Genomic DNA, 27972 nt, shown 5'->3' on the forward strand with positions numbered 1-27972 from the left:
CCATCAAACTTAAGATGATTTAGTTTTTGAGACTTGAACAGAGTACATCATACAAGATTGTCAAATATAACCAATTGCATACAGAAATATCTAAAAATAAAAATAATGGCTAAAAATGTGATTAAACTGGGTGACAAAATGTACTATACACAACAACAAAAGTATACTTTAATAACATTACATAGATATGTAAAACACCTTACTCTGAAAAATAAACTTTTGATACATTTTTTTTTAAACAAAATAAATTAAATATTCATGACTCAAGTTGATTATAAATGACTACAGCTTCATTAACTGTTCTTGGATAAGGTGTCGGTCAAAAAAAAGACCTCTGCTGGTTGGAAAAACATTTACTGCATCTCAACATGCTACTGACTAGTGATGGAAACCTACCTAAAAAAATAAAAATGATGAAGACAGTTATTCAGCGAACACTGAAACAGAATTCATACATCCCTTGCAGTCTTAGGCAAGGTTTGCATGCCTTGTAAAAAAAAAGGCATCATGAAACTTACCAGTCTACTTTATATCTGAACAAACGGGGAACAGAAGTGAGGGATGGAGGAGGGTAATATATATATAAAGGATAGTGGTCAGCATTTCAAACATTATGCATCTTTGATAAACAAAAGGACAACCTGAGTAGGAGCATAAAACCAGCCCTTTTGTAAATATTGAGTACCATTTTCACCCTCATTGCCAGGCAGAGCACACAGAGCCTCTGTGCTCCGACAGCTGATTGAGTGGAAGGTAAAAATCTCCCTTCCGTGTTTCAGCAACGCCTCGAGTAGGAAAATCGAAAAGTGAACTGCCGAGGAAGACCTGAATATCTGCGATTAAACTCACACGCTGCAGAATTCCTTGTCCTTTTTGTATTAAGTGCATAACAAGGCTTAATGGATTTTTTTCTTTTTTAGTGGTGTGAGAATCTGACAGGTTTAAAAAGAAAAGAAAAGAAAAAAGCACCAAATGTGGACGTTTGGGTGTAGTAACACTTGGTGTGCATCACTGGCCGCTGTTTTTTCACATGTGTCTCCCAACATTGTCCAGCTATGGGAAGAGTTTGACAGTTTTAAAAGAGTAATGCCATGTGAACGTCACTCAGGAGCTGCTGTTCAGTCCGCAGCTTGTCCCTGTGAGATACTGGATCAGTCAGTTGGGGGATATTTGGCACTACAGCTAACACTGAAAATGAATGTGTTGATGCTGATGTACTTTCCCATCCACGTGGGAGTGAGTGTGTGTGTGAATGTCAGTGTAGATTTTGGGGTAGATTTTTGGTGGGATGGTGGGCCCTCCTTGGCTGAGGAGGAGCTGCTGTTGGGCCAGGTACTCCTCATAGTTCATGGAGCTCATGCAGTCTTTCTCCGGGCTGGAGGAGCTGGACGACGGAGCCGTGTAGCCCCTGTCTCGCTCTCTGTACGGCAGCCGGTGGGAACTCTGCAGTACCTGTGTGGATGCAGCCGGAGGGCTTGGAGGAGGACAGTGTTTTCTGCTCTGGCAGAACCAGAGCAGCACTGTGCCAAAGATGAACACTATTCCAGCAGGGATGCCAATGATGACGGGCCAGGGGAGCGAGCTGGATGCTGGTGAAAATATGGGTGTGATGGGAGGCTTTGTGTCTGCAAAAGAAGACAGGCCAAAAAAAGAGAAAGCTCAAAAACAGTTTCCAACTCTTAAATGCTACCATGTTTTGTTTTATTGCAAAGGTTAAGTACTTTAAGGCTTTTCTGATTACTGAGTTTAATTGTTTAGTCAATTAAAATGTCAAAGAATTGTGGAAAAATGTTTTTTTTGTCTGACAAACCCCAAAAAAGCCTTTACAACCACATGAATCAGGGAAAAGTAGAAAGGAACATTTTTCCTTAATAACTGACTTAAAAGCCCCCAAAAACTTGGTTTCAAATCTTAAGGATATCTGACGCTGAACATTCAAGACCATGTAGGCAAATTCTTTAGTTGTTATTTTTATTAAGAGTTAAGCTCTAAAAACTCCTTGATCTGCTTTATCAGAGCTGTGTGGAAATGGTTTAAACAAGATTTGATTTGTAGTACTGGCAAAAAAAACACAACTGTCATCACATTTTGATTCAAATGCAACTAAATCCTGACCAGTGCAGAAAAACTGTTTTAAGTTTGGCAGAAATTTGTGTTTGTGTAAGAGTCTATTGCTTAACATAAAAAGCAGACAATTGGTTTTCAGTGACTTTTGAGGATTAATCAATTATCAAAATTGTTGTTGATTGATTTTCTCTCCACTAATAGATGGAACAGCTAATATGCATAGAAAACCCTGAACTTAAACTAAAACTAATAGACAGGTTTTTTGTTGGTCTTGTGGTTAAGGCAGCAGCCAGGATCCAAAGTTTAATTTCTTGTCATCTCTATTATCAGCTGTCCAATAACAGCACCAAATTCCCTCAAAATTATAATATTTAAACAGGTGATAAATGTTGTGTTTGTTGGTGTTTTTTGTACTTTTTCCTGACAGTTTCATGCACATTCCTCTGATGTTTCTGTGTTATGTGCGTGGATTCTTTCAAACCAACATACAATCTACAAACTGATAGCGCAGATCTGAGTGTGAGCTGCTGATGTGTTGCTCTGCAGCATGTTTCTAACACTGACCCACAGTTAACAGACAGGCCTCACCTGGCAGCACAGTGAGGAAGGCGCTGCGGAAACTGTAGCCCATGGTGTTGGCGCCTAAGCAGATGTACATGCCAGCGTCCTCCTCCTTGGCACGGGTAATAAGCAGCTTGTTGAGGTAGGAGCCGTCGGGTCGTGACCACACCTCCCCCGTGGGCAACACCATGAATCGGTGGTCTCCAACCTCGATGGTGGAGTTGAAGCGGCTCTCCTCGTTAGACTCCACACGTTTAAGCCACTGAATGACCGGCTTAACGTCACTCCTCACTTTGCACTGGAACGACGTGGTGCCTCCATAGTCCACCGTCGTGTTGACTGGGTGAGTGCCCGTCAAAATAGGCTTGGAGTTTGTCCTCTCTGCACGGACACACAGACAAACACTGTCAACACACACACACACGGACATCTTTTGACATGACAGGCCTTCTGTGGATAGAGGAGGTCTTAGTTGTCCGTACTGTTATTAGCCTCAGGCTTAGAACTTATAATTGACAGAGAGGGAGGAATACCACATGTAACACAAGAAGTATGTGTGATTAGTTTCCTCTCTTTCTTTGCTCCTGGTTGTACAGCACACATTTCTCATGGGATGGGGGGGGGGGGGGGGTCTGGCAGACAGCTGGGCTTTAATCAGCTCCAGATTGGGTGGAGTCTCTGAGTTGAACAACCTCTCTCTCCCTCTCTCTCTCTCTCTCTCTCTCTCCCACCCGTGCAAACACCAGGGCACCCCCCCCCCCCCCTTCTCTCACATGATTACACAAGCACATTCATCCATGCAGCGAGGATATGAATAAGACCTGCTGATCACAATCAGAAGTCAGGAGTAGGTACATCAGAGAGAAGATTTTTTAAAGGTTACAGTTCTTCCCCAAATCAGCCCCACTTTTACAGTGATTACACCTAACACTGTGTACGTGGACTAACGATGTCCAGAAGATCACAAAGTACATCTGCACAAACATCAGTAATCACTTATATTATTGTGCTTTACGCCATCTGTTAGCTTTAATATTTCCAGGTGAACATATCTGGTATGCGTTCAATGTAATCACTCCTCAGCTCAGTTTCTGTGGGATACTCACGTATGACCTCAACTTTGTACGTGGCGTTGATTTCCCCCGCTCGATTGGAGACCCTGCAGGTGTATCTGCCACTGTGCTCTGGCGTCAAGTTTTTCAGACTTAGAGTCCACTTTTGGCGGGCCTCGCCAGCTTTCTGCTCCGAAAGCGGCTGGTCGTCCTTCAGCCACACGATTTCTGGTCGAGGGGTTCCACTGGCCATGCATTTGAGACGCACTGAGCTTCCCACAGGACGGGCTATCACCCTCTTCCTCATCTTAGCAGGCTGGGTGAAGCGGGGACGCACTGCAAACCGAGGAGCATGGAAATTATGTTACATTTGGAAGATTTCCTTAGTTACATAAAAATGTAATTTATGAAGACTGAGGTTGCATGGCAGCAGACTTACCAAGTTTTTCTGACAAGCCATCAGTGCCCAGCACAGACTCTGTTCCATCAGTGACTCCGGGTCCAGTCTTATCAGATCCTGAGTCATCTGTTGACAAAGCAAAACAACAGTTGGTCTAAAACATCAAGAAATCTTTCGGCACGGAATAATAGAGTGTAAAATGGATACAGTGGCAGAAGTAAGACACCTTAGAAATGATCAAGAAGGGAGGTGGGAGTTTATAACGTTGACTTTTACAAAGATGTGTGTCCATACCAAAGAGTCAATTAGTTGTTTTTTTAATTTTTATCCCAATCAGATATTAAACTTCAATAAAAGTCATTATAAAAGACATATTAACATTAAGGTTCACCTTGCTTTTTCCAGAGCTTTCAACTGCAACTCAAGCACTAGAAAAAGTTAGTATGCATACATTGAGTTAAATTATTGAACTGATTATAGGTGTGTGATGTGACCTGTGTACTTTGCATAGACGTTTATTTAATCTGAGGTGTTATACAGTAGTATTTTATTAATAGCTGCATACTTTTTAAATGACTATATATATTAAGGACAGATTACAACACAATGTTGTAGCTGTTCTGCTACTTTTGATGCCTGTATTAACTTTTGACAGTGTCAAAACGACAACGTCACAACACCAAAGAGCTCGAGCGAAGTGTTCTTGGCTCTGTCTGTGTAAATTTAGCATTTATAGATAAGCTCCTCAGAGTGGGGTGCACGCTCAGGTCATACTCTGTAGCATTTGGAAGTAATATGATCAGTTTTCATAAGCCCGCTTCCAGGAGACAGCTGTGGAGTTTATGTCATTGGCTGACATCATGCAGTGGGGCTAAGACGGGGCTTAGAGAAAATATAATGAGTGAAACCTAATCGACGGTTTGTGATGCGTATCGACTTTTCGAGTCAAGCATTGATGAATTAACAGAGCGGATCGGGTTACGCACCAATCACTGCCACTCTGTACAGGAACAGACGTTAAGAGGATGATTATTGAAGAATGGCTGCTTTTTAATGATTTTAGAAGATACCACTGAGGCATCTCTTCACATTAGTTATACAGTGTACCACACAGTGTGCAAACATACAAAGCCAAGTTAACTATGAGCAAAACTCAAATTTACCAGCAAGTCCTGTACCATACATTGAGTACCTCTTTTTCATTTCAGGTTCAATGCCGCTTCATGTCAAATTTGTCTAGATGCAGTTTGGCACACTTGATTCCCTCTCAGGGTTTGATTAGGTCAGGTAAAGAGGCCAGATGTGACTTCTTACCCCCTCGTTCTGCCTCCCTCTGAGTCCCCGCGAAACCCTCCAAGCTCTCTAGGGTTCTCTGGGTACAAACCCTCCTTTGTTTGTCCCCTGCAGCACCAAGCCCAGCCATGATGTCATGGCTATTTGAAGGGGTTTAACTGGCCAACTATAATAACCCATTCCTTTAAAAAACAACCTCCACGGGAAGAAATATTTCTCTGTTGCTCACTTGGGCTCTCAGCATTCCTCCCTGTTCCTGAACCTCCCAATCCAAACAGAACATGGTCCCACACTGCCGGGGTTTTCTTTTTGACTTTTTTTTTTCCTGAATCTATTTCCTCTCTACTTTTTGGCAATTCTGGGGAACAATGGCGCCCTTTATGCGTCTGTCTTGTTAATGCTATCCCTTGCCACTATTGTCTTTATACAATGTTGGCTCACTAGACTGCAGACAGGGGCGAGGTAGACTGTCTTATGATTGTTATTTTAGGAAGATTGAAAAGTAAAATAATCAGTAAATAAGGAGTGTCTGTCTGAGAGGTCTTGAAATATATATACACCAGGAGCCTCTTCTTGTGTACTGGAAAGTGTACAAAAACTACAACTCATCATGGAACCAGTGATCAAATGAAAACAGACTTTACATACTGAATGAAATCAAAACGGACTACATTAAATTACAGAAGTCACCATTCAAGAACATGTGAACACTCACAGTCAAACCATCAAATTGTTTGAATGTAATCAGCTTTCTTCCATACAACTTGAATCCATTCATGGCCTAGCTACAAGTGTTTGGGGTCTGACGCCATCCCCTCCCAGTTCATTCACAAAAATCACAGCCACAGGAAACAGGTCACTACACACTCCCTGCTGGCCTCTTGTGCCAGCTGAATCACAGGAAAAGGCCTGATGCTTTAGGGTCACAATGAGCTCCAGATGTTGATGGGGACATTGTAATGTCCAGGGAAAGTTATGCGCAGTGGCCTTGCATCACACTCTAGAAACCTCCAAACAGCTACCACATGTGATCAGTCACACGCGGGTCAGTTTATCCAGCAGTTGGCTTGTCGATGTCTCTAGAGAGGAGTGAAATGAAAAATGTGCTGCGAGAGCCAACATATTCATGTAAAAATAATCATAGCTGCCAGTCCTGTATTAGCCCTGCAATATATTATCTGTGCAGACATAAACATTAAAATCCAATCCTGTAAATGTTAATATGACAATCCCATGTTAATGCTCACATGTAGCCCGCTGTAGCCTGAGCAGCTGAGGATGAAGAGGTTGCTGCGTGCATTGGCCTACTCTGACGGGGGAGCTGGGAGGTGATGGGGCCAGTTGTCAAGAGACCACCCCAAACAGGGCCCAAACAGCCAGCTGGAGGGATTGAGGAGGCGCCATGTTGCACCGACTGACCAGATTCTTCAGATAGCTCAGGGAGGACAGCCTGTCCGCTGGCAGATGGGAAGAGGGATATCTCTCCAGCCACTGAGGAACCCCCTCCCTCCACCCCCACACACTTACATCACTCCGCAAGCCCCTCACCCGCAAGCCCCTCACCCCTCATCTCACTCCATGTCTTCGCTGTCTCTTTATCTTACTGTCTTGGCTTCTCTGCTGGGGCTCGCCTCTCCCCACTCCGGCTCCCAGGCGATGTTTAAAAAGTTATGCTTTCCACGTTGGGCCTTGAACTTGAACAGCTGCCAGGATTTTGTCGACCCTTCTCCCCTGACCGGCGCTATAACTGACTGCAGTTGCTTCTTGGACTTTTTCGCTCTGTGATCCAGTAAAAATAATAAACTCAAATGATGGATACTGTATGTAGAGCTACGCTGGAAGCTACTCCCCATTTACAGCGTTTCAAATAAATAATCTCTCTTCTCTGATCCAGGAGCAGCATAGCCGGCCTCCCAGCAGGTCACTACACTTAACTGCATGCAACTGAATTAAAATGGCTGACAATTAGCTGATTCAACCTTAATGGAAAGTGTTGCTCATGATAATTGCAGACTATTTGGCTGAGGGTATTTTGACAGTGAGGCCCCCTAATCTTTGCAATGAATAAAAGGCACCCAGAATGCAATGCACCCCTGATGGAACAATTATCTATAAAAACAAACGCTGTGGTGATGGTCTGCCAGCGCCTAATGGGATGACAGACAAGCGAGGAGGAACAGGTGAGGAGGGGGGGAAGGTGCTCTTGTGAGATGAAGACTGGCTCTACTGAGTGTGTAGAGTCAGCTTGTCACGCACTCACCGCCACCAGAGGACACGAAGGAAATGGAACAAACCAGATCAGGATTAAAAGTCAGGCCAGGAAGTCTCTAGGTAACTCCATAAAGGGCAAAAACACACTCCTGATAAAAATCTCATGGAAATATGCTTCCGAGAAAGACTTATGATTGAACTTCCAAAGGTATTTTTTTGCTAACGTAATCACAGTGTGGGAGTGGAGCAACGCATGCAGTCAGGTTGAACTGATTGTCACGGCAATCCCTGCCAGCTTCATCACAGCCGTCTTAAAACTGTTTTCCTTCAATATTTTTGGTCTCACTCAGTCACACTGCAGCAGAAGCAGAACCAAACCAGACAAATGATCTGTCACATAAACACACCGCGGGGAGAAGGTTGTTATCTATCACCAAGACTAATTGTGTGTATGTCTGAGTGTGTATGTTGGCTTTAATTTATCAAAATCATCATTCTTTACCTCCCAACTGTCTCTTTACTCTCCAAACTGAACCAATATTTAATTCAAGCCTTTGCTGAAGAGACAAATACAAAAAAAAAAAAGAATCAGGCTGTTTAAAGAGCACAGCAGTCAGGGAAAGTTTTTTCCCCTTATTTATATTTGCTAATGTTTGCGCAAGCGCTTTTTCAGCTTACAAACTCCTCCAAGAATATCGCAGCCAAAACTGTGAGCTAATTTCTGTCCTCTGGGTTTGTATGAAATAATAAATCACAACAACACCAGGTACTTTCAGCAGAGACAGTTATTACTTCTTTCCCTGAACTATCTTTTTTAGTATATAAAATGTATTAAAATATGAATTTTAGTCATTATGCTGGTATGATTGCAGCCCTCCGAGTTATTTTGAGTCAATGGAAAACAGCAGAAGCTCCAGATATCCAACGATTGGAGTGAGTTTATTCTCAGTTTATTAAAAGGTAGTTTGGAAGATTTTTTTTAAAAATTTATGTATATTCTGCATCAACCACAGCTAAATCTTTCTTTTTAATTGTGGACTGGATCTTTCACTTTTGTACGTGCTTCATCTGTTTATTAATGTGCTCGCCTTCAAGGATGCACGTCCATGTTCTTATGTATCTATTTTTTGTTTCATCTTTTTTCTTCCTCTAGACATTTTTTCCACTGCCATCATCTTTCACTTTATACTCTTGAACTTGCACTAATTCCACTTGCATGACTTCCACTTCCACTGACATTCAACTCCTTTTGGTGCTTGAGTATCAACTGAAACCTCGACGTCTTCCAGCACAGCCGTTTTAACTTTTGTTAAGTAGTTAAGTAGTTATATTTTGACTGGCATTTCAGCTAAAACTATTTTAAATGTTTCAATTGTGATTTTTTGGCAGCGAGCACACTTAACTTTTCATTTTCTTCACCGTGTCTTGTAATAGTGTGTACGTGACTCACTACTTAAAATCATTAAAACATAAATGCCGAAATAAATCCTCATCATCTATTCTCTGTTTTGAATAAAATGTCAGAAATAATTAACTTATTCTTGGACTGTGACCAATCTATATTCCCACCGACTCTGCTAGGTTTACCTCTTAGGTTTTGTTCAAGTTCCCCACTTGAAAGACTCCACATTTACTTTCTGCAGTGGAAAAACATTAAGCTGACGTACTCCATCACATCAAATACAAAAACACACCAACGAGTGTGACAGCATCCAATCAACAGGACCTTGAAGCAAACAACAAATGACACAGTACTGGTTATCCGTCACATGATTGATTCTGAATGTGTTCATCTCAGAATAACCTCTGAGTGCAGCGCAGACACAGACATACCCACGTCTGACTTTGATAGTACAGTATATAGCACAACTGTGGTATGAACCTTGACATTATAGCTGGCTCTGAGCCTCAATCTCCAACCGTTCATTTTAGCACAATCAGCAGACACCCTCGCTTTGAACTCACCGGCAACTTCATATTGAGGGAGACTCTAAAATAAACTTTGGTCCGGTCTATTCCCGAATCACAAGCACGCTTTACGACAACAGGCTCCGTTTTCTGAAGTGCTCTGTGTTTTCCACATCTGCTTGATTATGGTTGTTCCTCTGAAGCACGGCTGTCACAAGACCAGGCTTCAGCTCCTCCTGTGAGAGAGAGCACATACTCTGGCCCTAATTAGGCATCTTAGAGTAATTAGACTAAACACAGCCTTCACGCTCCACTCCGCTCATTCATCATGCTCTGCTCTAGCGCAGAGGAAATGCACTGTAAGCACATGCACAAATACACACGCGGGGAACACACTCAAACAGCTCGGTCAGACCTAATCCTCCAGGCCTCATTCAAGAGCAGCGCCAGAGTCTGAAGACAAAGCGGCGCTATTACATTGGATGTGTTTCTTCGAAGCTGCAGAGCTCCTGCCTCCACAGAGTGTAGCCTCAGGAAAAGGAAGAGCTTCAGATCCAATTGAGTCACAGAGGATGAAGTAGTATGAAACAATATCCCGTGCTGCTGTTGACTTTGGGCAGAGAGAGGTAGGGGCTGTAACACATATAATAGATGAGAAGATCCACCACTAAACCTCCATAAATCCTCTTGTTTTAGACCTCGACCTCTGGGGGTAATGCTGTATTTTAACATTTGAACTGTGCTGAGATTTTAGACTGCGGCAAAGTGTTAAAAATATGGTTTTGAAACACTGCTGCAGAAGATGATGTTAGCCTCAGAGTACAAATCTGGACTAACTCACTGCTGTGGTCTCTGGCTATACTTATCAGACAGGTGACTTTATGTTTCATAGATGCTAAATTAAATGTAGATTTTTAACTAGAATGATTTTATAGCCTTCAGTGAGTTCATCTCAGAAACCTGAATAACAGATTGTACAGATATTTATCCATCTACACTTACCGATGACGATGAGGGTGTAGTTGATGTGAACGCTGCCAAAGCCATTGGTGGCTTTACAGACGTAGATGCCCGTGTCATCTGCCTCCACCTCCTTGATCTTCAGACCCATGCGGAGGATACGGAAACGGATCCAGCCGCTGTGAATGTTGCGGTCATCTTTGGTCCACATTATGAGGGGAGGAGGGTCTCCTTCCACTGGGCAAGGCAGCTTGATGGGGCTCCCGAGGCGGGCCGTCTGTCTGTGTGCGACTTTCTCGGACACCCGTGGAGGTCCTAAGGAGACACACAAACACAGACATACTGATTATAACCGTACATTTTATGAAACCTGTTTGTCAAAACCCTAATATGGTTTTTTTATAAAACAGATCTTGTGGTTGAATCTGCAGCCAGCAATGACATTGAAAATGGGCTGATACTATTTTTTACATGATACTCTATATCTGTAAGCATTTTTGTGCCAAAAACATAGAAAGTACACCTCAATTCCCCACAGTTATTCTCGTAAGTAGGGAACATATAATGAAACATCATCTAGACCAGTTATTCCAAACCTTTTTGACCTATGACCCCTTAAAACAAAGCAATGATTACTTGTGAACCCTGTCACATGTTGCAAACGTCTTCAAGATATGATTGTCCCTTCTCAGATTTTTTTATTTTTCAAGAGTAAAAAAAGGAAAGATCCAGATTCCTAAAAAGAAAAAAACAACATTTTGCCACAAATTATATGTTGTTTTTTTCTATTTGGCAAAACAATCTCACCACGAGCTCCATTCAATAACGTTTCTGGATGCTTAATCTCAAATTTAGTCGTTAACATGCTCAGAGGAGCTGTCATGGAAATTTGAACATCTACATTTCCATGAATAAGATGTCATATGATCAAAAGCTCCAAACCCTCCAGGCTGGGAGTCACTGATCTGGACCACAATACATCCAAAAATATGAACCAGACTTTTAGGTGGGTTAGCAGCTCTAAAACTGCAGAAATTCACCATACTTATCAAGTTCTATGGAAAAAAATGTGATGCGTACATATTATAAAGTCAGTTTTAGTTTTGTTTACTGTATAATAGACAAACATCCTTTTTATCAAACAAGTGTTGAAAAGATAATCTTAGCCACTAAATTGAATGGATTTACTAACCAAACTATCTGAATTTTCCTGACTAAACAGCTCTAAAAGCAGCTGGGTTATGGGCAGATGGTATGAGGTAATTTGTCATCTTTTTGTCTGATTACCCAGAAATATTGAAACCAGATTGTAATAATTGGACAAGGCCTGTCGTTCAGTGCCTGCACAGAGAGGGTAAAGTGTTCTGGCTCTGGTTTTGCGTAGCGTGCAAGAGATCAAAGCGATGAGGGGGGCGGGTCGCAGTAAGACGGACAGCAGCCTGTTCTCCTTGCTCTTAATTGGCTCAGGTCTGCTCCCTCAGATCTGGTGAAGTGGAGCGGGCCGAAACACCCTGTGATGGTGTTAGGGGGCCTGCGCTACTGCTCGCACAGCACCAGGCATGAACTAACCCCCTCACCCCACCAAAAACTAAACAAAACCCTGAATTACTGAGCGGACTAGACACCGAAGAGAAACAGGAGGATGGGGGGGGGGGGGGGTGAAAGAGGGGGAAGACATGCAACCAAACCCTATAGCTGCAACACCCCTCAAAAGTACACAGAGCGCAGTCTGTGCCGCAGAACAAATGGCCGGTCTGGTAGCAGTAAAAACAATGGGGAGGGTAAGTACACATGGCCTCTCCCAACACATACACACACACTCAAACACACACACACCGAGGCACATTCCTGTGGTGCATTTCACACATATGGTAAACAAGAACTTCATTATACTGATGGGGCTGCAGTGGGGGAAGTTGACACAGGTAACTCCATCTGGACGTTTCATTCATCACATTGCAGACAGATGTATCTCAGCTGCAGGTACAACATCTGGACTGCCAGGTCACTAACCTCTGGCGGTATCAAATCTGGACGCACTCGTTTTTTCTAAGTGACTCAAAAAGAAAAAAAAAAGATTTATACAGTGCCACAAAACTAAGTGGAAAAAAAAGGGAAACTTGTGAGCGTAACCCAGTAAAAGCCCCTTTCCTTTTTTGTTTCTATGTCTTTCTCAACCAAGCATGAACACACACTCAGAGTTTTCCTTCCTCTCGGTGGATGGCCTTTCCTGGTCCAATGCGTGCACAGGAAATTGGAAGTGTCATTGTTTATGTCTGTGGAGAAAACGCGACCGCAGTCTTTTTGGCTGTTGTCAGCTGGCCCATATCTCACTCCTCTCTGCTACCAGGAAAGCAGAACAGAGGCGCTCACTGTTCAGTTTCTGCTCTGCAGCCTCTGCTTTTTAGGACCACAAACAGGTCACAGCATCGGCTTGGCGCTGCTCGGGGTTCATATGGACCGAGTTGATCCGCCTTGTAAAAACATAAATACATTTCTGTCAAATCTTGAACAAATAGGCTTCAGTTATCTCCTTATGGGATTTATGGTCCCACAAGGCTCTCAATCATGTGTTCCTTTTAGAGTAATGGAGGGGACTGACAATGCCTGATTCATGTCAGAGGTTTGGTTGAAGCAAAGTGCCAAAACACATTGACCCTGCAAAGGTACTGCTACTGTCAAACAAAGCTTTCTAAAAGCTGAAAGGAAATGACTTTGAGGTTTACAGTGTTTTTATTATATATTTAAAAAAAAATAAAAATAAATAGAAAACCTCTAAAGGTTTGATTTTTGGAGCATTGGACACTTCCTGTGTGCTCAGCCTTCACCTTCAAGTAGAGGAATTTTAGCTGTCCGAGTTTCTTTTAGTGTTTTTCTTGAAAGGTCAAATGGCGTTTATGTTGGTGATGCAGTAAAACTTTGGCTAGATTAGGAAAGTTTAGTAGGCTGTGATGTTTTTTTAAACAAACAGTTGGGGAAACACACATATACTCTTTCTTACAGAGAGTGAGATGAGATGATCTCTTGTCTTTGCTCTAAATATAAAGCTACAGCCAGGGGACAGTTAGCGCAGCTCATCAGCTAGCCAGGCTGTCTAAAGGTTATATCAGCACCAGATATAATGTTTATTGGTGAGCTTTAGCAATGCTTGTAGGTGGATTTTGTTACATTATGACAAGCTAGCTGTTGCATATTTAGCAGGCAGATGACAGTGGTATTAATATTGTCATCTAACTCTCAAGATAAATCAAATAAAACAAATAAATGTATTTCCCGAAATAGGGTATTCCTTTAAACATCTTTTATTTTGTTGTATGACTGGTGTATACTTTCATTTCATTGGGATTTTTATCATTGTTATGATATATTTCGTTCAGGCATAATCGTGATAAAGGTCTTCATGATCTTGAACGTGGGACCACTCAAGCTCTTGAGCTTTTTGGCTTAATAAACTGGAAGGTTTTGGCTGGTGCTTAAAAGTTCATGGAATGTGCAACAAATTGTTTCCTCCCTCCATCTCCGCTCTTAAAAAAACCTTTTGAAGTCCTTTTGAAAAACATGGCTTGAAGAGGTGCTGAAATCAAGGACAACGTCTGAATAACTTAATAAGTGTTTGTGCTGTGTGCATGACCACGATCCTCTCTTCAATAGGGTCTCTCCTCCGCCTTCTCCACCCTCTCCTTCTCAAGGACAGGTTCCCTTAACCTTGGAGTTGAAAGCACTGCAACCACACAGAAGTTCATTGTGGCAAAAAAAAAAAGGAAAAATCTGAGAAAAGCAGAATTATTGCCTTATCTGCTTTATTGTAAGATACACAGTTTAAGACATTTGAATGCAACATGTAATCAAACCACACTGTAGAAAAATGTACTGTAGCTGCACTTTTTTCTGCTGTTTTAGTTCCAGTCTTCTGAGGCTAACTCCTGGTTGCTGAACTAAGCATTATAGTGCTCTACGGAGGCTGTGATGAATGGGAATCTGCCAGATTTATGACAAACTGGTGAGTGTTTACTCAAATTGTTTGAATTGTTAGCTGCTTTGTAAATGGAAAATGATACACATGACCATATGGGCTTTCCCGTCTTGCAGCGTCGGTACAGCTCTCCTTATTATAGCCGAGCTCCATGCGTGAATGGAATCTTTCATAGCGCAGGAAGAGGAGGAGGAGGCCTGGCGACTCACAGAATTAGCTCTGTTTTTCTTTGCTCAATTTGGTGATGGATTATTTTAAGAGAAAGGGGCGCATTCAATAAGAAGCATTCTTGTAATTCAGACTAAATATAGCCGTTTTTACGAAACCTCGCGAGCAAGTTAAAGAACCGTTGATCTGACGTGCAGGCATCCGTGGAGGGAAATATAGTATGAAATCTCAGAAGGCAAATGAAAGAGAAAGACGAACACAGGGGAAACAAATTAAAGACTACAAAGGCTGCCAGCAATGTTCAGATGTGCTGGCACCCCTCTCCTCATTTATTTTCTCTTTTGCAAACACCTGTGGATTTGTAATGATGTGTACATGCGTTTTCCCTCCAATACACAGCACTTTGGTCTTTCTAGCTATTGCAAACATGTCAATAAAGGTTGGGCTTGGCTGATGACAGCCGCTCCAATAGCGCACACCTGGAACTTAACCAACCGCAAAGAGAACAACTTGATAATGCACGCAACACCGTCTACACAATGCAGGACATGGCTATTCAAACAACACTGTAAACATCTCCTAATAAAAAGGATTTTACTCCTTAATCTGCAGTCAACTGCAAGAATTTCTAGTGCATCAAAAGGCTTTTGCACACTGCCAGGCTGTAGTGATTCATTACTAAGATAAACACTGATCTGACTGAAAGTGTCTTCAATATGTGGTATTTACACAAAGGATAACAGACAGAGAGACAGATAGAAGCTGGAGAATGCTTCCTCCTACTCAGCAGCACTGTGTTAGCTCAGTAGACCGTACAAGAGCAGACAGACCTCGAACAGAAAAGAGGAGGGGGTTTAATGGAGCCTGTGTTTCAAGGGAAATATTCTATCATGCATCTCTTAAAAGCTCTGGAGCACTTGTACAATACAAATCAACAAAATGGATGGAAAAAAGTAAGAAGAGTTCAAGGAAAGCAGAGCACTGTGGTAGCCGAATGGTTACAGCGCACGCCACATAACCGCAACGTCCCTGGCTCGAATCCGCCTAGGGACCCCTGCTGCATGTCATATCCCCCTCTTTCCCCCCTGCTTCCTGCCTGCCTCTCCACTGTCAACTGTCAAATAAAGGCAAAAGAAGGCCAAAAATATATATTTAAAGAGAAAAAAAAGAGAGTTCAAGCAAAGCAACAAGAGAGGGAAGGAAAAAAAGCAACACCCCCACCCCCCAACAAATCATGAAAGCTAGAAACTGAATCCAAGGCCAGTGACTTCACTTGAGACTGGAGGGGTTGGTTGAAGGCAAAAGGTGAGGCAGACACCGCAGCTCGGGGAGTGTGTGAAAGGCCGGAGCTTCTGTTCAGAGCCTGCTGCTGTGCTTGGCTATACATTTCACAAGCAAAGATAAAAATCGGCATAAAATAGTGAGAGAGAGAGAGAAAGGGGGGTGTGGGGGTGCAGGAGTGGGAGTCACCTTGGCAATTCAAGAAAGACGGCGAGGTGAGGGAGGAGGGAGGGAGGGAGTGAGGGAGTGAGGGAGGGGAGGCAGTGACAGGGTGAAAGGGGAAGGGATATGTGGAGTGGCGGTGGAGGCTGTTCTGACAGCAGCGGGGCAGCGGAGGGTGAAGAATGCCGTCTTTTCTTACCCCTCCAGACGTCCTGCCCAGCAACTTCACCCAGTGTGGTAATCAATACCTGTTATTTTCCCCTCTCGGCTTTCCAATCAATAGATAAGAGCGGGGTAAGACCAGAGGGGACAATGGCTCTTTCTTCGGCACCATCTGATGTGGGCTGAATAGCAACTGCTTCGGTGGTGGGAATGGTACAAGAGGAGCTATTGGGTGACATGAGGGGGACTAGAGAAGCAGCAGGAGAGGGTGGAATAAAAAGAAAGAGGTAAAGAGAATAAGATGCTCCAGTCCATCCATCTGATTAAAGCGGACTCGCTGGAATAACGCTACCGCTTGTTTTCAGTGAATCTGCATCTGCTTCTTCTACTTATGGTTCCAGAATAACAGGCTCCTGCCGACTCCATCAAAAGAGCGTCATAAAGCTTCTGGAAACATCTCCATCACGCGGCCTACCCCTTACAGGCCCTACTGTGGAGCCTTTGAACTCTAAGCTGCTATATTTCATTAAACTTGAAGAAAGCCTTCTCCTGGCCCCAGCTGCCTCTGTCAGAGGAAAGAAGCATGTGTGTATATATGTGTGTGTGTGTGTGTGCATGTTTTTGTAGAATCTGTACTAATGTCATCTGTTGTTCCAAATATCCACCGACAATAAATCAATCAATAAATAGTGCAGATGTTGTTTATTATTTTGAATAATGCTCATCAATCACTAAACAACGACACCTCTGTCACCACTGTAAGAAATGAACACACACGTAAATGAAAACAACTCAAACAGTCAGTCGCCAAAAATGCAGCCATTTCAAGTTGGAGCCTGTTGTTATCACCATCATCTACTATTAAACTGATCACGAGACTAAATGTGTCAGGTTTATAGTGGTTTACTGTCTTAGCTAAAGACTTAGTTTCCCGGTAGTTTCCCAGACAAAATTCTCCATTCAGTGATTTATTGATCCTTTGATTAAATGAAAGGCCTCTTTCAATTCAAGTTAAAGACTTTCCGTATGGAAGCCATGCCTTTCCATGCCTCTGGAGGTATGGAAAAGTATGGAGTCCTGTTTGGAAAGTCTTTAACCTGAATTAAAAGAGGCCTTTCATATAATGTCTGGAGCAGTTATTTTCATTCTTATTACTAGACACTGTTTAAGTTGCAGTGGATCAGTTCATGCCCTTTTACCTGCTCTACGACTGTACAGAGAGTAGACGTGCTCACAGTTAGAGGTTATTACTGTATTAGTAATACTGCTTTCAAAGAGCCTTTCTTTGCCTGCATACAACACAACAGCATTTCAGCACCTGTAGTTCAGTCTTTATCTCATTTTCTTTAGTTGTTTTTTTTTGTTTCTTTGCCATTCTTGTTATCCTTGTGTTTTTAAAGCATTCATCCATTTCAGGTTATGTACATGTTCACTTTAAGATAGAAAAAGACGACTTATTCCATGCCAGTATATGAGTGTAATGTAAACACTACAACTCAGTACTGTTCAAATATAATGAAGTAACAACTGATTGACTATGAGAAATTTAAATCCAAAATGATCAATATAAACCTACAAAAACCTATTAGAGCCCAACACCGTCTTATTCTGTTTCTGAAGGAATGACAGATAAAGTACCTTTTCCTTAACGTTCTTAATGAACACACTAATTCACTGGAATAACTTTTCATGCAAAGTGAGTCTGTAATTCACTGGTCTTGCCCCGTCATACAGAGCGCACAGTGAGTGGCACTCTAGTCGCTTTATCTCACTCCATTAGGCTAAGGCCTGGTGCACACACAGGGGCTGAGTGTGTGCTTAGGGCCACTTATCAGGGAAGAGGCAACAGGAGGGAGACTGGGAAGGGAGAGAAAGGCCAGATAGAGTGACAAACAGAGACAGAGAAAGAGGGGTCGGAGTAGGGGAGAGGAGGAAAATGAAGCCGAGAGGAGAGAAGTAGGGTGAGGAGGGTTGATTTAGAGAGTGGCGGGGAGCAGAGGCAGAGAGGCCTCCTTTAACACGCAGCTCATAAGGAGAGGAAGGCTGCATGGGGGAGTGAAACGGGGATTAGGTGGGCCCAGGCGGCAGTAACCAGGAATCCCAACAATCTCACACCCCGCTCCCTGGCTTGGGCTCAGCCTCAGCCACATGACACACTCGAACAGACCTCTTTCTCCAGCACAGAGCAGGGCACCAACGAGCACCTGTTCATTACTGTCTGTCTAATGTGTTTGGAGATAGACCGACCACTTGGCACTGAATGGGACATTGTGTGAACGCTCACACATGTTGGGCTGCTCTGGACCACCTGTATATTGTATCTAACGCTTTCTTTCACACATACACTCACAAACATACACAGATATGAAAATTAAAAGGTAAAAAAGACGTGAATGACATTATTCTGTGGTCCACCTGCCTCAAATAACAAAGAGTGTTAAAAGATTAAACACCTCTCTGTAGTTAGTTAGGTCCTTCCCCCAGAGCACTGGTTCCCAACATGTTCTTGAGGGGGTTGAGAGTAGGGCTGCAGCTAATAATTATTTTCATTATTGATAATGATTATTAATCTGTTATTTTGTCGATTAATTGATTAGTGGTTTTAGGTGCAGTTGTAAGACAATCAACAGGACAAGAAGGCAGGAAATAACATTTATTCTCTAACTTTTATTTCTGATATTCCTTTACTCTAATGATTCCCAACTTCTCCTGCACACAAAGCAGACTGGTCACATATTGATTAAATGCATATAACAAAGAAGAAAGATGTGATTGTCCTGAATACTAAATTATGTTCATTTTCTCAGACTTTTCTCTAATGCTTTCTTTCTTTTTTAGTAAAATACTAAATGTATATATTTAGGTGTGTAAACTGCCCTCAAATTAAACAATGTGAGAAGGTAAAACAACTATTTGGATGAAGTGTTGACAGACCACAAATTATGATTAGGGGTCACAAGCAGACATTACTGTTTGGTGCACACCAAAAAAGGTCAGGAACAACTGCATTTAATATTTTTGTGTGAATTCCTGAATAATCTTCCATTTTCACCTCTAAAAACATATTCAAAGAAAGCAAACAAACTTTCGAAGGGCAGTGTATCTTTTCAAATTTTGAACAGCAATGCAAATAATACTAGTTTTTTAGTGTAAGTGCTTTATATGTTCTCTGATACTTAAAGTAATAAACAACTTCTTTTTTTCTACAAAACCCTTTTTTCATTTATTAAAAAGAATACAGATATCTCAAATGTTAAATGTTGTCTCAACACAAGCAGCCATACAGGAACTTAACCTCTCTCTGAATCTGTTTGAAGAATAAATAATTGTATTTGAGCAAGCGTCAGATATCAGCTTTTGTCATCTGTGCTACATATATTTCACTGTGTACCCAAAAAAGTATTGAAGTTTAAAACCCTGGCCATCTCTATTTGACTTAGTCATATCCCACAAGTATATACAACTGATAACGATGGGTCACTAGAGGAAATTGCTTTGCTTTAAAAAGAACACGACAAAAAAGTTGCTTCTCAGACAATTCAAACAATGGCCCGTTACATTGCCTCCTCACTACGGGAACTCTGTTGTTGTTGTTTCACAGCTTCCATCATCAGTCAACAGCGAGGAGCATCCTGCCACTCCCTGCATTCCACAGCAGAGAAAACTAACTATTTAACCTGTGTTAAGCTCATTGTGTTCAGTCCACACAGTCGGAGTCCAGTCTGGAGGTGCAGAATGAGATACAGATGTCTTATTAAGTCCAGTTACTGTTGCTCTGCGTTGGTCTGATGCTCTACTGACTGGCAGAGAAGCTGCTAGACCATTTTTAGCCAGACATGGTGTCACCGACAGGCCAGTGTATGACTCTGTGTGTTGTTTTGGTCACTATCTGTATGATGATGATGATGACCGAGCCTGGCGCTGAGTACTCCTCATTTCTCCGTCTCTAGGAACCCTACACCCAGCGTACAGTTTGAGGATCAGCCAATCTCCATGACACTGGGAAGCGCTTTACACCAGCGCCTTTGTCAACAAGGCCTTTTCAGGAGAGGACTACTGACAGACTGTGATGTCGCCCGAGTGTTTGGGCAGAATGGAGCGATTCAGACAAGGGGCGGCAGGGAGGGCACAGGCTAGGAAAGGAGCGGGTGAGGGAGAGAGAAAGGCGTGTGAGACACAGACGAGACAGAGCGGGGAGAGAGCGAGGGGGGAGAGAGGCGAGGCGAGACAGAGGGAGGGGGCGGAGGAACTGGCAAAGCTCTCACTGACAGCAATGGGGCCTCCTGACAATCCAGGAATATTGTCTGAAATCAATCTGTCATCATGGAGCTGTTGAGCCTGTCATTACGATGTGGTACTCGCCCTTTCAGAGTGACAATTTGTTCAGTGCTTTCCCAGTTCACCTTATTACCGGTACAAAGGTCACTGCCCTCTATCCATCTCTGTCTGCCAGTCTGGCTGTCTCGCTCTTTATTAATCAACTGTCCACACTGAGCTATACAGTCCTTTTACAAAGATGTCCTGCACAGAAACAGGCAGCTGATGAACAGAGTAGATGAACTGCTGCAGGGACTTCTCTCACATCATCTAATCCTCATATTTCCAATTTCCAATGATTTAAAAAAAAAATACAAAAATGTCTTTAAAAATGACACAGTAAGCAAAAAAAATCTACCTAATAATCAATCCTGACACAAACTAACAGTATAAATGGAGCAGTGCCCTCATCTGCCAAGCCTCTAACTCCAAGTACATCCAGATTGGGGCTGATCCAAGGCCCAAACTCACATCCCCATGCATGAGGAAATCAAATCAGTTTCACTGCATGGTGCAGAATTCCAGTCTGGGATAGCAGTAGCCTTGCTATAAAATATGACAGATTATAGTCCTAGCTTCTGAAATGAGTTTTCCTCCCTCGTCCTGTTCCACTCTTCAAGTCAAAGTGGGGACATATTTTTCCATTCATTACAGATGCAATGGGTCCCCTGCATGAAAGATCTTGGCCTCTTTGCCTCCTCGCCTCTGCTGCAGTGTTGAGAGAGACTGCCGCTGGAAACGGGTGCAAACAAATTCCACCATGACAGCTTACACTCTTGCAGCGAAAGCTCCTATTTTGATGTACTGTGACAAGCAATCGCCCTTACCAGACCTTTTATAACCTCATTCAATGGAGAGACAATGCACAAAGAATTTCCGAGGTTGCTCAAAAGAATCCCTAATGAAAAACAAAGTGGGAGTGAAAAAGCCAAAAAGCCATGTGGGGTCTCATTGAAGCTCATCGGAGGTGAACTGAAAGAGTTGGGGGGGCTGGAAGAAGAGGAGGATAGAAACTGGGAGGGAGTGTGTGTCAGAGGCAGCGGAGGCCTCATTCAGAGCTCGTTATCCCAGCTGGTCCCTGGCTCGGCTTTCTTCAGGCCCGGCCAGCCATCGCTGTTGCCACCACCATAACTTTCAATCAACCTTTAACTGCAGAACAGCAGGGTTGATGTGTGTGTGTGTGTACGTGTTTGTGAGGGTTTATCAGGACAACAAGTGATTTCTAATGAAATCCCCAGAGAGAGGAGGTATAACACAAAAACAAAGACTGGGGAAAAACTTCCAGTGTCGATTTCTGGCATCAGATTATAAAGACGACTAACAAGCTCATACAACACACACAACTGCTACCTAATATCATAAACAGAGGGGAGAGCAAGAAAGACTTGTCAAGAAGGAAGAGAAGAAGTAAGAAAAACAAAGAGTGGAAGCTCATTTTCAAATGACACGCGGCAGGTACATCCTGTCTGCCTGATTTGGTATTCTGATAAGTAAGCGTGAGACTACAGCAGCACAGATTCAAGCAGGCTGTGGCAAGTACAGCAAACAAGCACACATAAGATGGGGCAGATAATATTTCTGCAGTTTAAATCAGCCTTTCATTCACTAACATCACAATGTCAACTCTCATCCAACTTGTCCAAACCTGCTCGGTCCAAGCAACATCCTGAAGGCCACCATCTCATAAATACTGTATAGATGTTTTGTAAAGACAGAAGAAGGTTGTCATGGTGCATTTGTTGTGATATTATAGGTATTTTGTGTTGTTTTTCGTAAGGTGGCACACCACTGAAAGGAGGGGAAGTACAATGAGACTGCAGCGCTGAAGGAAAAATTATGGAAAGAAAAAAAACGGCAGGAGTTTCGCTTTCTGCACCCCCCGCCTGCAGCTGCATGAAGACCCACGATCCGAACCATAAATCTAAATGTTAAAATCTAAAGGAAAACCAAACTGGCTTCTCCTGTTGAGGGGTGAAAGAGGAGAGCAATTGGAATCTCATCATTTCACTTACTAAAGTGACTGAGTGAACAGCTGTGGAGTACAAAGCGGGGAAGGAGGAGGGGAGATGGTTGGGAGGAGAGGAAGAAGGAGGAGGAGAAGGAGGAGGGGGTCTCTCCACGACTTGGCTCCTCACAAGAAAAAGAGAAAACAGAGCGAGGACTGGAGTAATGAAGGAGGCTTAGAAAAGAGGGATTGCGCAAGACAAACATTTCCCACTGTGGGGCTGAAATGTTATTGTAAGGTCACTTGTAAGGTTCCAGCAAGGCAGACCCTCACCCCCACCTACGGGCTCGCTTCCAGCCGTTCAGTCCACTCTCTAAAGCCAAGGGTGTAACACAGCAGCCTGGCCTGTGGAGTCTAAACAGCGTCCAGTATCATCAGATGCTTATTTAACACCAACACAGCTAGCTGTCAATTAGCACAAATCTTTTTTATTCATATGTCTGGTAGATCATTCAAGTCAAAGCGGTTGATTGTCATCTGAATGCTGATTGCCTGACTTTTCGTGAGCAGCTTTGTGGGTTTTGCGAAGGTTAACAGGAGCAAAAGGAATTCTATTTAACTCAACCCAAATCCATTTAGCCAGCAGGAAGAGTGTGTGTGGTCTGAAAACACATCCTGAGCCAACTGCCCAAACTAATGAGCATTGTATACATGTAGTCAATAGGATTTTATCCAAAAACACAGAAAAGAATAAAGAGGAATTCTCCTCATGTGCGTCTGAGCATTAGCATACAGCTGAGAAGGACAAATACTGAAAGTGGACAATGCCCTGTTGAAATTCCACATGAATGCTAATTGAAGTGGCCATTAAAGTCAGTCAATGAGGGAGTGCTGCTCACGAGGATTATATGACCCTGCTAAAGTAAACACCAACTGACCTCCATTATGACTACTTATCACGGCTACAGCCCTTTCCTTTCTTTCCCCAGCGAGGGGTGAAGTCTGACACATTCCTCTCACCGAATGTTTCCTCCTGAACTGACGGGGTCAGCAGTGTGTGGTGATAGATGGGGAACACGAATTGTTATATATTTCCGTGATAGAAAAACCAGGGATCATAGCAAGAAGGAATATTATTTCCACCTGGTTTGGAGGAGAAGTAGGTGGAGCGGGAATAGTTGTTGGTATACCTCTGAGGTTTTCCAAATTGCTCTGCTCTCCTCGGATCTCTCATTATCATGACTTTTCTCAGGGCAATTTCAGGCTACTTAATAAAACACATGCATATATTCAGACACACACACACGAAAAAAAAACCCCAGCTCTTGCTCACTCTCGTAACTTCTTCTCACGCACCTCTAAATGGCAGCGCCTCAGCAAAGTGAGTCCCCCGTCTGCTGTGGGCTCTAATAGATGGCAAATACGTCCAGTCTACGGGGATGAGGAGTGTTTAAAATTAATTACTGCTGCCCTGTCCAACCTGGGGGACCGCCACACATAATAATCCGTCCATTGTTCTCTGCAAATGGACCCAGACCTGAAAAATAGGAGCTATGGAGAGCTGAGAAAGGCTGGGTGGGAGTAAAGGTCAGCTCATGCCTTGTTTTAACGACAGCACATTAACTTAACTCACTTCCTTCAACTTAACACTGGTAATAAATGCGGGGAAATGTAGAGAGAAGGGGGGAATAAGAAAGGGGGCATGTGTAAGAAGGACGGTGGGCAGTACTGGGTGTCTGAATTTGGGAAAGATTGGAGGTGATGTAGTGAAGAAGACGAGAGGTGTTTGATTTGGCTTGAGTGTTTCTGTTTGGTGTGGGCAGAAGAACAAAACTTAACATGATGCTGATTTTATTTCTAATACCTCAATGGAGCATTCATGTGTGAATCATGCAGGGATTACCATAAACATCTTACACAGCAGCACAGTAATTCTTTCTCATTCCCTCAGTCTCAGTCCCAGTTGGGCCCATGATCCAGAACACAACTGTTACACCTTCTTACTATTCAGGAGCTATTTAAAAAAATAAGAGGACTTTGGGGCATTTGGTTACTGAGAAACTAGCCTCATTACCGTTAAAGGAAATGGAAAACTGTCTGGAGGCCAAATGGCCTTGTGATTTTAAAAGAGCTTGGCATACAATTTATCTCATAGTACCTTCTTGTTATGAACTCATGATGTAACTCTCCTATAAAATGTATATTTTCCAACAGCAGTTTGCATGCTTTAAATTTGTCCAGATGTCTCCAGAGGTGAAGCGAACATTTGTGCGGTACTGAATGCAATAGACTAACAGACATGCACAAAAAGTCTGAAGACTGAATAAGATGCAGCATTCACCTGATTCTGATTAAAATGCATCAAAACAACACCGTTTGGCCTTTGTGTGTATGTGTTCATTGATAACTAATCCTGGTAAATAACAGAGACACCTGGTGCCTCTCTTTTTCTCCCAGGGTGCATTTCTGCAGGTCCATATGTTCAAGGCTGCTGCATTCCACAGTCAGTGGAGCCCAGTGGTCCCGGGCCTGTCACCACATTAGAGGCTCTGCTGGGACACATCACTGAGCACCTCTTCCAGCTGCTGGGGGTGGCGGAGCACCAGAGGCAGAGGAAAGGCACAGGGACAGAGGAAGTGCAGGGGTTCCTGTGAGGGGGGGTCTTAAGAAATAATTCTTGCTTGGCCAGTCGCAAAGTCTTTCCAGTGTAGAGAGAGAGGGAAGGGTCCATATGTGTTTGGTTGTGTGTGTGTGAGTGTGTGTGTGTGTGTGTGTGTGTGTGTGTGTGTGTGTGTGTGTGTGTACGTGCGTGCATGTGGCACAAGGAGAAGGGGTCTGGGGTCAGATGTTGCCTGATGACTGACAGCAACAGGCTTAAAATTGTTCACCCAAACTCGCTGACTTCTCAGGTGCATTGTTTGAAATGTTTAGATAACACTTTCAGTGGGTTTTTCCTGTTTCACACATGAGTCAAAGGAGGCCTGCCCTTTATAATTTAATTTACATTTGTCAAAGATGTCATCATACATTGTTAAATTTTACAGGGACAGTTTTACAGCTTTGCTGGCCCTCGCTTCACTATAAAAGTTTCGAGTCAGAGCCTCTGACTGTATTTCACAGGATGTCAGAGTCAAGCTGTTGGATTTGGACTGTAACACAGAACTCACTGTATCAGTGCTTCTGCTGAGAGGACTCTGGGATATTTACCCTTCATTGTGCAAAATCATCTCAGTCAGACTGTCTGCCAACTACATATCTGCTGATGTGTCTATCAGTCTTTGAATCTGCAACCACTTTGAGGGACAAATTATGAAACCAGGCTGTAAATTCTTTCTTTTTGTCTGAAACTGAATCAAATCAGAGCCATCCATCCCCGCCTCTCTGTCGGATTCCCCTTTGGGTTTCTCCTTCACTGACATCTGTTAATCTGTAAACATACAAAATTGTCTAATCTTATTTAGCCTTCACGTCTTGTTTACTTTTGGTTTAGTCGTGCCGTGAAGGCACGGCTGCCACGCTGTGAATAAGGCATTGTCTACAGACCCACAGATCAAATCTCCCCCTCTAAACTGCCGCCAACCCCCTCCTGCCCCCTCTACCTCAAACCCTGATAGCCACATGCAGGTATTGTACCTATCAGACGCCTCTTGAATTCACTACCATGCTGAGCGGGAGAATAAAGAAAGTGCTATGGAGCCTGCTTATTTTACCAGTGCGTGGTCTTCCGGGGAAATGTGTCTGGCTTTCAGATCTCTCTCATTAAAGCCTGAAGTTTCAAATTTTGCCTCGGTCTTTGACTCATGCCACTGGATTGCATCAGACATGGTTCAGTAGTCAGTGACGGTGGATGAAATCATAGAAATTGCCTCGACAGTTATTCATGACCTGTTGACAAGCTCCCTGCAAGTTGTCTTTATAAAGCAAAGTATTGATACTGGCACAATAAACAGTGCAGTGAATTGTGGTCAGACTGAGGTCTCCCATTCTCACTACTTTTTCAGTCATGAGCACACAAAAAAAACACACACACACAGGCTGATGTGAGGCAGTCCCTTGGCCAGCCGCGGGAGAGCTGGACTCTTTACACTGACTTGCGTTCTTTCACCCTGGGAAGCTGATGGATGATGTTTGTTTGGTTTAGCTGTAGTGAATGTGCGTGTGCACACACACACACCACACACAAACTGGGGGTAGAGACTGGCTTGCCCTCTCTCATTCCCCTGCCCTGTGTTGATTTTGGGTTCTGTTTAGAGGTTTTTTTTTAATTTTTTTTTTTTTTTTTTTGCAGTTTTCCATCTCTTACTTCTCTGTGCAAAACTGTTAAGAGCCAACTGAGACTTTCTTCATACTCACAAGAAACCAGCCAGTCAATCTGAGCTAAAATGAGCCGTGAATCTGGAGTTACCTTCCAGTTTTAAAACACGCTAAATTAAACAGAAAGAATGAGAGACAGTTCATGAAGCTCTCACCTCTTGCACAGTCGGTCAGTAAAACAGCCTCAATGATGAACAGCACAATCTTCAGGACTACCATACTGTCCAAAGATGACTTCATGCTCCCTAAAATCTGAAAGACACACGGTCACAGTGACACAGCAACACAGATCCATTAACAACATTATTAGAGCATTTGGAAAATATATTACTCAAACTACTTCCACACACAGGACAGTCATTTTAAAAACACATTAGTGTCAATGTGATACATTTGATACAATATATCATTATCCAGGACAATAATACTCCCATTTACAGTTAGTAAATATAGTTTCCATATCACTAAAGCGATTGGTCTGACTTTTTCTTTAGTTGCTTCCCAAACTAGACTCCAGAGACCTTGTGGGGTCAGTGAGGAGGTCTGAATGGTCTAAAATGGAGCCAAAGTGGGGTCAAAATGCAAATACGTTAATAAATAGTAACATTACAGCTACAGTCCAACTACGGTCAGACACTCTGGTCTGAGGGCTGTCTGGGACTTTTTATAGAGCCCTTGTAAAGTAAGCTTATTATTAAAATAGCTAACAAAGGTTTGAGATTTTAAACTGTACATGAACACGATAGTTTTTGCTAGTTTCTATTTGCTGTACTTGTGTTAAACTATCACTGCTGCCCACTTGTAGCTTAGGTAAGCATGCACAGAAATAGGTCGTGTTAAATAAAAAGAGATAAAAGGAGCAGTTTATTCGTGTCGCTGACATACCTGGATGCTCAATGAATGAAGTCAAGCTCGTATCAACCTCTTGACAGAAAAGCTTTGAGCTGAAGTCCGTGTTGAGTCCATGAATCAACAGTGTCAGTGGGCGACTCTTCCCGGACCTCTAACGGACCTGCGAGTGCTCGTCTCTGGGGTAAAATAGCGGATTCAAGGGCTGAATCAAACGGGAAACTTCCATAAATCGCAGTAAAAGTCCCACATGCTAATTCAGGAAAAAATAACAAAACACCATGGGGCAGTCCAGTCTGTGTAGTCCGCTTCGTCCACCAAGTGACTTTTCCAGCGAGTGCGCACACAG

General features: G+C 42.9%; 1 protein-coding gene across 1 annotated transcript; it reads right to left on the reverse strand.

The window, feature by feature from the left end:
• Window positions 1-36: 36 nt before the first annotated feature.
• On the reverse strand, window positions 37-27949 carry LOC128375520 (fibroblast growth factor receptor-like 1). The gene is made up of 7 exons (XM_053335892.1): window positions 27660-27949; window positions 26930-27026; window positions 10495-10767; window positions 4120-4206; window positions 3735-4016; window positions 2656-3009; window positions 37-1625 (listed from the first exon to the last, which is right to left on the reverse strand). The coding sequence occupies exons 2-7, from the start codon at window positions 27012-27014 to the stop codon at window positions 1183-1185; spliced, it is 1524 nt and encodes a 507-aa protein (XP_053191867.1). The 5' UTR covers window positions 27015-27026; window positions 27660-27949; the 3' UTR covers window positions 37-1182.
• Window positions 27950-27972: the final 23 nt, after the last annotated feature.

Source organism: Scomber japonicus, chromosome 16 (assembly GCF_027409825.1).
Source record: "Scomber japonicus isolate fScoJap1 chromosome 16, fScoJap1.pri, whole genome shotgun sequence".
Classification (NCBI taxonomy): Eukaryota; Metazoa; Chordata; class Actinopteri; order Scombriformes; family Scombridae; genus Scomber; species Scomber japonicus.